Here is a 15,903-nt window from a genome sequence, read left to right as displayed (position 1 = left end):
TATGGTTTCTGCTATTAATCAAGCTTTTGCTGAACTACTCCCGAACCTTGTTGCACAAACCGTGGAGGCAGTTATGCAACAAACTCGTTCTGAAGGACACGCTAATGTTACTCCTAATTATGGAGTTGTGATTGATGAGAATGCCACTGCTGAAGGCATCCATGTGTGGCTCCAGAGATCCAAAAACAAAAGCCCAGATCTTTTAGTCATGCTGCTACTCCTTTGGAAGCATGAAACTGGATAGCACACATTGAGAAGATCTTTGAAGTATTAGGAGTTGCGGATCAGTACAAAGTCAGATTAGCCACCTACAAACTAGAAGATGATGCACAAACTTGGTGGGAAGGCCATAAGCAAGTCAAAGGAGGAGACACTTATGCTGCTACTCTTTCATGGGCTGACTTTTATACCCTCTTTTATGAGAAGTATTTCTCTACAGCTGACAGAGAAGCCTACGTAAGGGAGTATGATGTTATACGACAGAGGGATGATGAACCAGCTTCAGAGTTTATGACTCGATTCTCAAGATTGGCTGGTATTGTCGGAAGTGCAGTAGGCTTAGCACAAGTGCAGGCAGAAAAATGTAAATGGGCAGTCTGTGATCCCATTCGAATGTCAATCATGTTTATGAAGTTCAAAGACCTTACCGAGGTAGGTGATGCCATTAAGACCTTTGAATTCGAGAGGAAAGAATTCTTGTCTCGAACTGGGAAAATAAGAAAAGAGATCGAGACGGGCAACCCAAGCTGGCTATGGTCCAATCATCCTCTACCGTTAGAAAACATCAGGACCGTAGGGTTCAAGCAAATCGAAGCCTTGGAAATAAAGCACGTCCATGGCAACCTAAAACCCAAAACCATAAACCCGCTCATAATCAGATTCAGCCGTATACATGACCGATTAGAGCTCAACCACTGAATCAATATGGAAGCCCAAACCAAACCACAAGCTCTACATGTAACATTTGTGGCAAGAAACATGGGGGCGTGTGTCATAGAGCTATTGGAAGATGTTTCAGGTGTGGCCAGATGGGGCATATGATTAAAGATTGTCCTAAACCAGAAACTAAGAATATTACTGGAGGAAAAGTTGCACCACCAAACACTAGGGGAAGAGTGTTCGCACTTTCTGCTACTGATGCTGCTAATATCCAAGGTACTGTATCTTGAACCCTTCAGCTTGGTGAACATAGCATCTATGTGTTATTTGATATGGGTGCAACACACTCTATAGTTTCTCTGTTGTTTACTAAGTACCTATCGATTAGACCAACCCCGATATCCCACTCTAACTATTTCCACTCTGATGGAGAATTCGATCGTAATCACTCACATTTATAAAGATTGTCCAATCCATATTGAATCCGTCATGTGTAACGCGGATCTATTTCCGATGCATATGTCTGACTTTGATGTTATCCTTGGAATGGATTGGTTAACCCGTCATCGTGTGACTATTGATTGTTATTCTAAATGTGCCGTTTTTGGTGATCTTAGTTGTCTTAAACTTGTCTATCAGGGTATTATACCCCACAAGACTCTTAAGATTATTTCCGTGCTCAAAGCTCGTAAGCTTATATCGCATGGTTGTGCTAGATTCTTAGCCTCGATTAAAGATACCTATGTTGTCCAAAAAGGCATTGATAGTCATCCTGTTGTTTGCTTGTACCCTGATGTATTTCCGGAAGAGCTACGAGGACTACCACCTGATCGTGAGATTGAGTTCACTATCGATTTAATCCCTGGCGCCGAGCCGATTTCAAAAGCACCATACCGTATGGCTCCGTTAGAATTAAAGGAACTAAAGGAGAAATTGCAAGAAATGCTAGAATTGGGATTCATAAGACCAAGTTTCTCACCATGGGGTGCACCGATTTTGTTTGTAAAGAAGAAGGATGGTAGCATGCGTTTATGTATTGACTACCGCGAGTTGAATAAGATTACCATTAGAAATCGGTACCCTCAACCTCGTATCGATGACCTTTTCGACCAACTTCAGGGCGCTCAGTTCTTCTCAAAAATTGATCTGAGGTCAGGTTATCATCAATTGAAGATCAAGAACGAGGATGTTCCTAAAACTGCTTTTCGTACTCACTATGGTCATTATGAGTTTTTGGTTATGCATTTTGGGCTAACCAATGCTCCTGCAGTTTTTATGGACTTGATGAACCGAGTATTTCAAGAGTTCTTGGATAAATTCGTTATTGTTTTCATTGACGATATCTTAGTATATTCTAGAATTAAAGAAGAGCATGAGGAACACTTGCATAAAGTGCTTGCGACGTTGCGACGAAAAACGTTGTATACAAAGTTTTCAAAATGTGACTTTTGGCTCAACCAAGTTGCATTCCTTGTCATATAGTATCCGCGGAAGGGATGAAGATGGACCCTGCCTAGATTGAGGCAATTACAAATTGGCCTAGACCCACTTCTGCCACGGAAGTTCGAAGTTTCTTCGGCCTGGCTGGATACTATCGAAGATTTGTGGAAGGATTTTCCGTCATTGCCTCACCCCTTACGCAGTTGTTGAGGAAAGGAGTAAAGTATTCCTGGAATGAGGAGCGAGAAAAGAGTTTTATAGAATTGAAGAAACGACTAGTATCTGCTCTGATACTTACTCTGCCTTCTGGATCACGAGGCTTCCAAATCTACAGTGATGCTTCAAAGAAAGGACTTGGTTGCGTGATGATGCAACATGGTAAAGTGATTGCATATGCCTCGCGCCAGTTAAAGCCTTATGAAGTTAATTATCCAACGCATGACTTGGAGTTAGCCACCGTAGTCTTCGCGCTTGAAAATTTGGCGTCATTATCTCTACGGCGAGACTTGTGACATATTCACTTACCATAAAAGCCTCAAGTATATATTTACGCAAAAAGAACTAAATATGAGGCAACGAAGATGGTTAGAACTCTTAAAATACTATGAAGCAAATATTCAGTACCATCCGGGAAAAGCTAATGTAGTAGCTGACGCGTTGAGTAGAAAGAGTTTTGGTACCGTATCTTGTCTTCAAATCCACCCTCGTATAATCTATGATCTGGATAGATTGGGTATCGGTATTCATGATGGTGATTCTAACGGTTACCTAGCTAGAATGCAAATCGAGCCTGACCTAATCTCTCAGATTAAAGATGCACAAGGGTATGATGGCGAATTATGGGCGATAGTGCAAAACCTCGAGGTAGGAAAACAGTCAGAATTCCGAATGGATGAGCATGGTGTGATTTGGTGTGGAAAAAGATTGTGTGTGCCAGATGATTCCGCTCTCCGTGAGTCATTACTAGCTGAGGCACATAGCTCACCATTCTCTATTCACCCAGGATCTACGAAGATGTATCGAGACTTACGTCAAAACTTTTGGTGGAGCGGCATGAAGGAAGACGTTACTAGATACGTAAGTAGATGTCTCACTTGTCAACAAGTAAAGATTGAGCACCAGCGTGCTAGTGGTTGATTGCAGCCGTTGGAAATTCCCGTATGGAAGTGGGATGAGATTTCGATGGATTTTGTTACGGGTTTGCCGAAGACTTTAAGAAAAATGATACTATATGGGTAGTTGTTAACAGACTATCTAAATCAGCACACTTCTTACCTATTCAAGAAAAATTTCCGGTGAGTAAGTTATCCGAAGTATTCCTTTAGGAAATTATTCGACTTCATGGTACTCCATCTTCGATCGTTTTGGATAGAGATCCACGATTCACTTCACGTTTTTGGAAAGGCTCCCAAACAGCTTGGGGTACACGTTTGAAATTTAGTACCGCTTTCCATCCTTAGACAGACGGTCAATCCGAACGTACAATTCAGACTTTAGAAGATATGCTTCGTGCATGTGCACTTGAGTGGACGGGTAACTGGGACGAATATTTATGCCTTGTTGAGTTTGCTTACAACAATAGTTGGCAAGCAAGCATTGGCATGGCTCCGTTCGAGCTTTTATACGGTCGAAAGTGTCGAGCACCAACATGTTGGGAAGAAGTAGAAGAAAAGATCATTGAAGGACCCGAGTTAGTTCAAATTACAAACTAGAAAGTCGTTGTCGCTCGGGAAAAATTGAAAGAAGCTCAAAGCCGACAAAAGAGTTATGCAGATCAGCACCAGCGGACAGTTGAATTTCAAGTCAGCGATCACGTGTTTCTGAAAGTATCACCTTGTCGTGGTGTTCGTAGATTCAGTATGAATGTAAAACTTAGCCCTCGCTATATTGGGCCATTTGAGATTCTCGAGAGAATTGGAGAAGTTTCGTATCGTTTGGTATTACCGCCACAACTTTCACATGTTCATAACGTGTTTCATGTGTCCTTGTTGAGAGGATATAATTACCATCCGCTTCACGTCATTACTTATCCATTACATAAGATCCATGAAGATCTCTCGTATGAAGAGGAAACCGAAGCAATTCTGGATCGACAAGAAAGAGTTATGCGTAGAAAAGTAATTCCTTTTGTTAAGGTTCTATGGAAGAACCACTCCGAGCGTGAAGCTACATGGTAAACTGAAGAGTCAGTTCGTTCTGAATATCCGAATTTGTTCGAGTGATAGAACCTTTAGTCCAGGTAACTGTAAAAATTACCTCCGATCTGTGAAAGTTTCTAAATTATATGGTTATTTTAAGTTATTTACACCACTTATGTGACTATATATATACTATGATATGTCTCTGAATTGTGGTATGAGTACCAATAGTTGCTCTGTTATCTGATCCCTTCTCCGTCAACTTCCATATGACATTAAGATACATTCTAGGAAGCTATTAGGGCATGGTTGTACGGTAATTGACAATTACGGACGCGTGGTAATTGTGAATTACAAGTACAAATGTGCTCTAATGGGAATCCTAATGTGTAAATTGGTGTATATCGTCGGTCTCTGTTACGAAACCACTGTTTTGTTACATCTGAAAGGATCCGTATTCTGATATACAAATTTCTAGGACGAAATTTTTTTAGGGGATAATAGTTGTAATACTAAGAAAAAAAAATTATTATTTATTTGTTTTTATAATAATTATTATTATAATAATAACCAAGACATGAATAAATTGGAAATAAGTCTGCATGCGTGTGTATGTTGAAAAAAAATATGAACTAGTGTATCAATTATTGAACAATAAGACAAAAAGGAAAAATGATGTCAACACACATTTGTTTATTGCAGTAGAAAAAAATATAATGGTAAATCCTCACCACTCATTCTTAATAGTGTTTGCATCACTAGAAGCTTCTTATGTTACTATAAATACCATGATAGTGACCGTCTCTTCGCATCCCCTCTCCTACGTTACACTCCTTTGTTTGCTTTCTTCATGGCTCTCTAGCTCTCTTATATGTTCGTATCAAAATCTAACAAAGTTGGTCACTGAACCACCACCACGGTTACTTGCTGTATCTTCATCTCCACCGGGTCTCCGCCACCTTATTTCATTCGTCATCAACGCGACACCACCATTCACGTTTCTCCACCTCCCACCACCACACCCACCATCTCTGTTAAACACCAAACCACCCGCTACCACCGCGAAACCACTCAACATAACCACCCGTCATCGTCTTCCCAGTTCATAGCGTTTGCCAATTCCAATCCAAGAATTTGCACATTTGAGTTCCACTAAGTAAGAGCAGAATCTTCCAGTGTTCCAGCAGCAAATTTGACCCTACTGGCAGGTTGACAATTACACATCTCAAACGCTGATTCAGCCTTCTCAGCCCAACGCAGGAAACCTATGACTCCCTCAGTGCCCTTAAACAAATTGGGCTTGCAATCCAGGTAGTTCTTGAAAGTACACGTTCCAGTTGGACCTCCAACTTGATTCTGAACATGTGCGGCTAGAGCTACCGCCGCATGGTCATTCAACAGGGTTTGGAGTTCTGCTGCGGTTAAGTTGATGTTACCGTGACCATGCCCAGCGTTTCCTCCAGCCATTTCCTAGAATCACAACATAAAATGTTTGACATGAATTTTCGGTTTCATATACAACACACCATACATGTAATAAAAAGATAGGTAAGAAAGAAATGTAAAAGAAGCAAACATCACATCACAACCATATAATAATCCAAATAATAATTCATGATTAAAACCATTGTATTCGCTACAAAGTATTTAAAACCAATCCTTAAAATCATAGAAAATAATAGTTTGGATGGAGACAACTCTTCCATCTAGGTGTTATCATCCTTAGATGTCATCGTCTGAGGACACCTCTGAGTGTGCCTCTGGCTCAGCCGGTTCTTTCTCCGGTTCCTCTTCGGGTTCCTCCACAGGATCCTCCTCAGGCTCCTCTTCGGGATCTTCTTCGGGTTCCTCTTCAGGCTCTGCCTCAGGTTCGGCTGCGTTCTGAGCAATTTCCATCTGTAAGACATCGCAACGCTCTAGTGCTATCTCTGTCCGGGTCCTTGCCACTTGGAGTTGCTTTTGCAAGTCTATCATCTCCGCTTGCATTTTCCTCATAATCTTCATCTGTTGATCATTAGCATCTTGCATTCCCTTCATAGTCGTTTTCAGGCGGGAAATTTCCTCCCTAGCCTCGGTTCCATCTCTTATCAATCCGGGAATGTCCGCTCTCGCCGAGCGCATAAAACCCACGTCACGTTCTAAACAAGAGACAACAGCCGCGAGAACTCGCTCTACAGGTTCAGTTATGGGTGGTAGGGTGTTGGGGTAAGCAGGACGACTCGGGTGGGGTAGCGGGGGAACTTGTTCGCGATAGACCATACGTCTGATCAGACTCGGGTACCAATTCCAGCTAACGTTGTCGTCGTACATGCCTCTAGACAGGCGATACCTCTTCGGTGCAGGGGCTTCCAGTTCCGGGACTACTCGGGGTGGCGATGAGGTAGGTAGCTGCGGTTCCTTTCCATGAGCATGAGTCATCTGATCGGATGATGATGATGGTAGCGTCGACATCCCTACAGGTAAGTCGTGTATGCGCGCGTATGAGTGAATGATGTAAAGAGATAAGATAACGATAGACTACACAAACTATATATGAAGTGCGTAAAATTATAACTAATGGGTCGTTGCGGTTATAGTCTAGTATGCATGCAATATCTAGTTCGCTATAACCAATGGCTCTGATACCAATCTGTCACACCCTCAAAAACCACTAACGGAGTTTTACTGTCAGAGGGTGTGAACTAACAGGATCGGAATCATTAGTTATAATCAAACCATAAATAAAGTTTTCAAACCACGAAAACATTTAAGTGTAAATAAGTGCGGAAGCGTAAAACCATAAGCCAAGCGTTGCGTCATTCAGGACGACTTAAAACCCAATAACAATAGTTTAAAACAAGTTTGTATAAACAGTAACGTTCAAATTAATGCATGATCCTATACCGCGCGCCCGCCTCGGCTACCTGAGAATAACATACTAAAAGTGTCAACACGAGGTTGGTGAGTTCACAAGTTTATATAAAATAAAGCGTTTAGCGTTTTGCGTTTTGCGTTTTGCGTTTAGCGTTACCAGATAGTGTTAAATCAATTATATATCTATAGGTAGCTAGCCTATAAAGCAAGTATTACTAAGTGTTCGACACCGAAGCTGACTGTTTATCATGTGCCTTGCCACCAGGTCTATCCCGACCATGGTAATGTGTTAGCCAAAATTACACCCACTCGACCTCCAGTCGAGCTTAGCGTTGGGTGGGGTTTGTCAATCCCAGTAGTACTACTCAACAGTGACTCGCTATTATCCAATACTAAACGGTTCGATGTGTAGGACTTCAGTTGTTTCGTTTGCCACTTAGCCTTTACAAGTGATATATAATCTAATAACAAAATCTAAAAGCGTTTCGGAGTATGTATTCTCCCCCAAGTGAAAAGCGTTTAAAAGAGTTAAAAAGGTGAACGTGAAACTCACTGTTTGCAAAGAATTCCAAAAACAAGTCACCCAAGTGATGCGCGTCACAGAAAACCCTCACTAGCGTTCTAAAACAACAAGGAGATTTTCTAAGTGTTGGAACTATTATCGAGTCTCTAGACTCGGCACATAATACCTATACACAAGATACGTTTCGTGTTTCGTTTGTGAATTGTGTGTGTCTCAACGAACACATTTGTGATACGTTACATGTGTGAACAACTATTTACGTGTGAAGTATTAATAGTGTACATTTCTAGCAATTATTCCCGCAAGTGCAATTTGGTCAAAACATAACAATTATCTAGCAATTAGCACGTTTCATGTATTTTCACAAAGTTCAGCAGCTAGTTTCATCAAGACAGAATTCTACTTGAAAGATTACTCTATTCAACAGATCATAGCATCTCAATTAATTCACCAAAAATCGTCACAAAAGCATACATGAGTTAGGTTTCCAGAACATATTTTATTGTATTTTTATTCCACATAGATTTCTCACAATGATCAAAATATTAAAGCAAACTCACAGCAGTCAAAATCATGCGCAACAGAATGTTATTTGTTATTCCCGTTAAATGAAAAATCCAACTAATGCAAGACAAATTGAGTTTGGTTCTTAACTCAACAAGTTAACTTCCAGAAGTGGAACCAACCCATTTGGTCTTGTAGTTCATGAGATATGATAATTACAAAACAACCTAACAGCAGGTCTCACATTTCAGAATTGCACTTCAGTTTTTTGTAAAATAATAAAAGTTAACTTTCACTCGTCCAAAAATTACAATTTTGGACTTCATAGAAACTAAACTCAACATAGCACCTTGTAGTGTTAACAACCTCGACCAATTTCCACATTAACATTTAGTTACAGTTGTCTAAACATAACTTACAATCTGTCCAGTACCAGTTTTGACCTTTAATAATATTTAAATTGTTTGAGCAACCAAATCACCTCCAAATTAGGTGTGGTTGGGTTTTCTGGAAACTAGACTCAGAGTACTACCTTTTAGACTCATAATTAGCTCAGTTTGCTTTTATATTTAACAAGTTATATGTCATTCAAGTTTAACAATCTCTGCTGACAAAACTCAGCAAGCACAAACAATCGTTTAACATGCATCCTAAGCATACGACATAACTCCAACATGCAATAAACATAATTAATCACAAAACTCAGTAGTAACCCTCTAGGGTTTACAAACATTCAATGATTTAACAATCTTTCACCGTTCAAAATCACATATTATCATCACAATCAATAACCAACGCATAATCAATCATCCTCTAATCAAAATCAAACATATAAACACTTAATACATGATTTACCAAGTTAGGGTTTCATGTTTATACCTTAAAAACGCAGAAACAACCAAGAGAAAGATGAGAGATGCTTAGAAACGAGTGTGGGATACTCCGATTATGAAGAACAAGATCAAAACGAAGGTGATATGGGTGTTGGTGTGGCTGCCGATCGCAAGAGAGAGGGGAGGGGTGGCTGCCGATCGGGTGTGAGAGAGAGGGAAGAGAGTTAGGGTTTTATTAATAATAATAATAATAATAATAATAATAATAATAATAATAATAATAATAATAATATTTTACACATAGGTCCCTCAACTTTTAAGTATTACTTTTCTAGCCTAAAGTAACTTGTTTGCATCTTGAGTTAGTGTTTTAAACAATATTATCAAATAGCACATAAGCCTAACAAATAATTATCACATAATTATTGTTTGGTTGTTTTTCGTTTATTCACCAATGGTTTGCGTCAACTCGTTTGCGTTTCGGTGCAATCCCGAAAGACTACACATGTAGTAATTGTCAAGCGTCATTTAAACCCTAGTTTAAATGTAATGAGATGTGCGTTATAGATCAAGTGATCTTAAGTTTGAATTGACGGAGTTTGAGTTATCGGAGTTAACCTGAAATTGACGAGTGACACGGGATTAATATTATTTTCTTTTAGCAATCTATGAATCACTACTGGTAACTCGACTACATCAATGAAAACTCACTTTCTACTACTCACCTTTTAATATTTGGTTAATCTATACTTTCTTTTGAATTCACTTAAGACCCAAAGTTTTATATGCATGTATACATATGCAAATAGAATGTGTAGATATCATGAGTGGGATTAGTGATATTACAAATCACTAGTTTTAAGTTAGTGTCTCTGACAACATGGCATATTGTAGATACTTTCTTATCCATTTCATACTTATATACATTATTATTAAAAATCATTATACAATATAATAATACACATAAAGTCTATGATAATTTAGTAGTGATGTTAACTTTTGAACTCTTGAATAAAATTTATGATACATTTTTATCATAAATTTGTAATATTTTTATATACTTGAACTATATAATAAGAAATAATTTTATTAGTCACTCTGTTACTTTGTATTATTGTTCTTTTATTGTTATTGTTATCTTTTAATATTATAATTGTTTATTATTTTAAAATGGTTGTTACATCATCCTTTATGGAACTTACATTTGCATAATAGTCTTCCTAAAGCGACTAGGTCAAGCCTTGATTTCATTCATATTGGGTTCAATCAGGGTAGGTGGTATGCCAAACCTCCAATTTATCCAAAGTGGAGTCTACAAATGATTTGCTTGCATTAATATTTCCTTCTGAGTGCTTTCTTTTACTTTTCCATTTTCTTAGAATAGATCATGCCACAAAATTCCGTCGAGGTTATTAGACGTTTATCGGTATAGGCTGAGATCCAGACAATTACCTTGCTTGGCTTACACGAATAATTATTTGTTGGACATGGTGTCGATGGGAATATTATTTTCGAATTTAATAGGATTTAAGATAACAGTTTGTACTACTATATCTTATCCTTATTTATCAAATTCTAAACTTGTTAAAGCCTAGGTACTTTGGTCAAATACCTAATTCCCTAAAACCGATGAATCTGATACCAACGTGTCACACCCCGACTTAGAGCTTAGGCTTGTGACCAATAATTGGTGTCACACTCCAACCTACGGCGAAAATGCCGGGGCGTGAGCTGATTGCCCACAGCTCTCAAGGTACTATTATGCAATATTGGAAATTTTATTAACTATTAAGTTAAATTCAAATACAACCAAATATTCAATACAAAGATTCATAATCAAATAAGTCAACAAACAAACATATATCATAAATTTAAAAGAATTTTTATTTTTCTCTATCTTGATAACCTATGTTTTCATCCAATCTTGATTGTACATCACATTGTGTGACATTCGTCAATTTCGGGTCTTGTTTGTATTCGTTTTGTATCCGTTTATCATGAAAACCGACCCGTTTTGTAAACTAAAACTTATGATATAATCAAAATGATGGATTTTATGTTACAATATTGTTTTACACTTGTTGGGTCTAGAAAATATCCTTTTCGGTCCTTAAAACGCCTTAAAAACGCTTAAAACAAACTTCAGGGGCCATAATTGTCATTTTTGAAAGTTTGAATATTTTGGCCGCCCACCTCATCGCTATACGCGATGGGGGAGCCCTCTAGCCATCGCGCGGCACGATCAAAAACAGACCAGCAGCATCTTTGTTTGTTGTTTCTTCTTTACACTCTATTATCCAATCCGATTTTTACACCCTCGTTCACTTGTTAAACCCTCTAAATCCCCCTATATAAATACAAGACCTCCTCCTACATCCATCCCTGCTCATAATTCAACTCCTCTCTCAAAAATCAAGTTCTTTTAAGGTTATTTTCTTTGTTCATGAAGGTTTGACTTTTAAAAGTCAAACTGAGTAATGTCTTTCATTTTAATTAGCTTATATAGTCTTATATACAACATATATATAATATACACCCCTTGTTACCTTTGGTGGTTACTTCCCCGGTCTCGGTCGGTGGAGTGTCGGGCCTCGTAAGGCAAGGCTACATGGAGGACTTACATAGTCCTTGATATATATATATATATATACTTATATAACATGTTTATACATATTAACCACGCTTAACTTCTTCTCATTTTAGTTTGTATATCATATTAATGAAGTTCCGTGGTTATGGGGTCGAAGAGACTAGCCTCGGTTTAACCGTAAATAGCTCTAAACCGTAAACCGAACTTTGTATACTAGTTTTATTAAATAATTGTTTAAACATCCTTATTGTTAGATTTAAGTTTCTAAAACCATTTTTTATAAGTTCTATGATTATGGTTTCGTAGAATCTTACCTCGGACTTAACCCGAAACAAGATCCGAACCGAAACCGAACTTTCGTTTAAAGACTTTATTGTTAACTTTTTTGTTGTAAAACTTAAGTATCATCATTTTTAAATTATTATACAAGTTCTTTGTTATTTGGGCATCTAGCAACCATCCATGAACTTATTGCGAGATGGAAACTGAACAAAACCGAACTAAACCGATTTTCACTCACATAAGACACACAAGTGTGTTTCTAGCTATCAGGACTTGTAGTTTCCTATAAAAATAGTTTATAAACTGATTTTAAATATTTTCTTAAAGTACTTGGAATTTTGAATCCAACTTGATCTTATAACAAAGTTGGACCGACAAAACCGAACACTTGATTAATGGACGTTATTAGTTATAAAACTATAGAACTACATACTTGGATAATTCTTCTTAAATTTTATTGAGTTATCTCATAACATTCATTATTTTGGAAAGTTGACTTTGGGTTTGACCAATTATCAAGACCCGAACCAAAAATCCGAACATTTGTTAAAAACCGTCTTACTATCTATATTATAAAGGGGCTTGCATTCTTGCATTTTACCCACCTTATTACTTAACATATGTTGAGTAAATATTAAGGCTAGATACTTTAACCCAGTTTCAAGCAAACTTGTATTTTTTAAAAGGACTATTGTTATAATTTCTTAATTATTTACATTTTAAACCTTAAACTTTAAGTGTTTACATTTCTCAACATTTATTTTATTTTAAAGACTTCCAAGACAATTTTTCTAATATAAGACTTCTATTCTTTTAAGCTTTGTTCGTTAAACTCGTCGTTCCGGTTAATCTCCAAATCATTAATCTATCAAGTTTATTAATTGAACGTGAGTACTTTCATTTCCCGTTTCCATATTTCATTTTGGGGGTGATATTGCATACTTATTCAAACTAAATGTTTTATTCTTGAGTTTTAAACCACAAACTTTATTGTATACTTTACTTAAATAAATGCCCGATTTGGTGTTCTATGCTTACATGCTTACATGCTAATGTGTTTACCGCTTTTGGTTGGTTGATTCATAAATCCAAAGCTATTTGATTTTCTCTTAAAGCAAAGTTTCATTAATGTATTCTTATTAACGATTTCATACAAATCCTAGACAATTTGGTATTCTCATATAGAAAGGTGTTGTTAATGTATTCCTATTAACGATTTCATTATCAAAATTGTTGCTATTATTTATTGTTTTGTATACAAGTTGTGGAATTTCCTACTATATACATATTGTTCAAAACTATGAAATTGTTCGCCAACCTTTGTGTTGACAAATTTTATTTTATGCAAAGGTTTGAATCTAGGTTGACTCGAGGAGTTGGAGAAAATGTAATCAAGACTGTTAGGATATTAACAAAAAAAAATGAACAATGTATTATTTGCTATGATTTGTTTTGGTTATCGTATGAATAATTGTTATGTGACTTTTATGATTTTATGAATTTGAATTAGTTTATTAAATATTGTCACTATTAATAGTGTCTTGTGTATTTGGGCAGTCGGTTGCATCCCGGCATGTTCCGCCGCCGTTGGTCGGGTGTGACACGTCACACGACAACTTGCATATGCGTTAAAAAAAATACAATAGATTTGTCAACACAAGGTTGAGTGAGTATAACACCAGATTTGAGACACTATAATAATAATAAGTAAAAGTGCAAACTGTTCCTGTGAGATATACACTTAAGCCATAGCACATAACAATCAAACAAACCATAAAGTAAGGACTCAACCAATCCATATAAATGGACATGGTTACCAAGCAATGACTAAACCGTTTCCATAAAAATAGACATCGGTTACCGAAGTAAGCAATAACATTCAAATAAAGCAAGTAAGCAAATAGCAAGTTAGGTAGACTGACTGATAAACACACAAGGACAAATAGTTGCGTTTAAATACTATATAATAGAAAATATCTACGAACGCACATGTCCCCAAAACAGTTAAAAATAAGTAAAAGAATGGGAGTGAAATATCACCTTGACAAACGAGCAAACGGAAATATCAAAATATTAAGAATGTAGATGGTAGATCAAGCTTTGAAGATAAAGCCTAATCAAAAACAAGTGCGGAAAAAGAATCAATATGGATAACTAACGGAGTGAAAGAAAGCTCGGACTTTGATATTTAATTAATTTTAATAATCATACATTTATAATTTTATAGATCTTTCAAATCTTACATCTATTTTAAACAATATTATAATTAAAATTATTTTGTTAAAATATATGTTTATAATATATCACTTAGATAACATTAATTCATTTATAACCACTTTTATTTATATAAAACTTATTTATTTAGATTTAGAACAATTATGATATATTTATATCTGTACATTATGAAAATGCATATAGGATGGGCAAGATGGTCTTTTCACAAAAACTCTTAAAATTAAGAGTTGACTACCCTTTGAGCATGATGTACAATGATTTTATGTTCTCAAAGACATAAACCAGCTGAATAACATGATTCAAAATTCAAATTCTATCTTGTGACCTTCCTCGACCTTCAGTTCATCCCGCCTATGAAACCACTAGATCTGGAAATCACAATCATCTCCGCCAAACACCTCAAGAACATCAACTATACACAACATATTCTGGTTCGATATCAATCGCTGCCTCACCACCAAAATCTTAACAAATTGATAAGATATATGAATTATGAACTGAATGTGTGAAATTAACAGTTAAATAGAAGATTTTGAACTCAAGATACACTACATATAAAATATAACAAATTGATAAGATATATGAATTTTCAAAGGATCAAAATGGGTATACAAAATGAGACATCATTATTACATATTAGAACGGGCCAGCAAGTTAGATTAACCGGCGAATACTTTTCGCGTGTTCTTAAAAAAATTATGAACAAATAATGTGCTAACTATGGTTAGAAAAACAGTATTAAAACAAACTTAAATGAACGAACATTCACAACATAAATTATTAAACAGAAGATGTGCAGTTTTTATTTGTGTTTTTTTAATAAAAATGGGTTTAAATGATTTGGATAATTTAAACATTAAATGATTGGTCCTGCGAGGACGGTCGCGCCCTCCCCTTTTAAAGGCGGCAGTTCTTATAAAATTATAAAACTTGTATTTCCGATTTCCCTAAACTATAGGCACGCACATTCTTTATAAAGTGTCAAATTTGGTTGATCCGAAAATGGTATTTGGTCCATTTAGGAAAGGAATTATGTGTGATTGATGTTTTAATTTTGATAGCAAACAATATTATTATCGAACCGGTTAAAACCAGGTACTTAACATGTTGGAACACTAACAAAACTTTTGATTGCTAAGTATAAAGTTTAGTTTACCAGGTACTTAACAATTAAAGAGGTTGATGGAATCATTTAAGGAAAGGTTACCGGCTTGTTATAGAGGTTTAAAATCAAGTAGTAAGACACGTGAATTTCAAAGTCGAGTTTGTGTGTGGTGTGAAATGATGGGCGGCTTCATGATTAGTAAAGGGAATGAATACATGTTTTTTGAACCGAGGTTTGAACATATTACTTATCATCAATATATAGTTAAATCTTGTTATTTTAACACATAATTTAGCTAGCTACAAAATATAAACAATTGATATCAATGATAAAAAATCTAAAATTCATTATTATGTAATTTATTAAAAAAAGACGGTTCATGACCGAAATTGGCTCTGACCAACATAAAATATTATTAATAAAAAAAAAAGAAAGAATATATATATATATATATATATATATATATATATATATTTCGAGAACATAAAAACTTGTCATGTTTTTCTTAAGTATCCAGAATT

At 36.3% G+C, this 15,903-nt stretch overlaps 1 protein-coding gene and 1 pseudogene across 1 annotated transcript; both read left to right on the top strand.

Moving 5' to 3' along the window:
- Positions 1-1,028: 1,028 nt before the first annotated feature.
- Positions 1,029-2,361, top strand: LOC143586944 (uncharacterized). The gene is made up of 3 exons (XM_077068381.1): positions 1,029-1,155; positions 1,268-1,849; positions 2,228-2,361. The coding sequence occupies exons 1-3, from the start codon at positions 1,029-1,031 to the stop codon at positions 2,359-2,361; spliced, it is 843 nt and encodes a 280-aa protein (XP_076924496.1).
- Positions 2,362-2,886: 525 nt separating this feature from the next.
- On the top strand, positions 2,887-4,852 carry LOC143586943 (uncharacterized; annotated as a pseudogene).
- The last annotated feature ends 11,051 nt before the right edge of the window (positions 4,853-15,903 follow it).

Source organism: Bidens hawaiensis, unplaced genomic scaffold (assembly GCF_021521415.1).
Source record: "Bidens hawaiensis isolate Kalapana, Puna unplaced genomic scaffold, B.hawaiensis_p1.1 tig00035049_1, whole genome shotgun sequence".
Classification (NCBI taxonomy): Eukaryota; Viridiplantae; Streptophyta; class Magnoliopsida; order Asterales; family Asteraceae; genus Bidens; species Bidens hawaiensis.
This window is presented reverse-complemented; position numbering and strand designations above follow the sequence as displayed.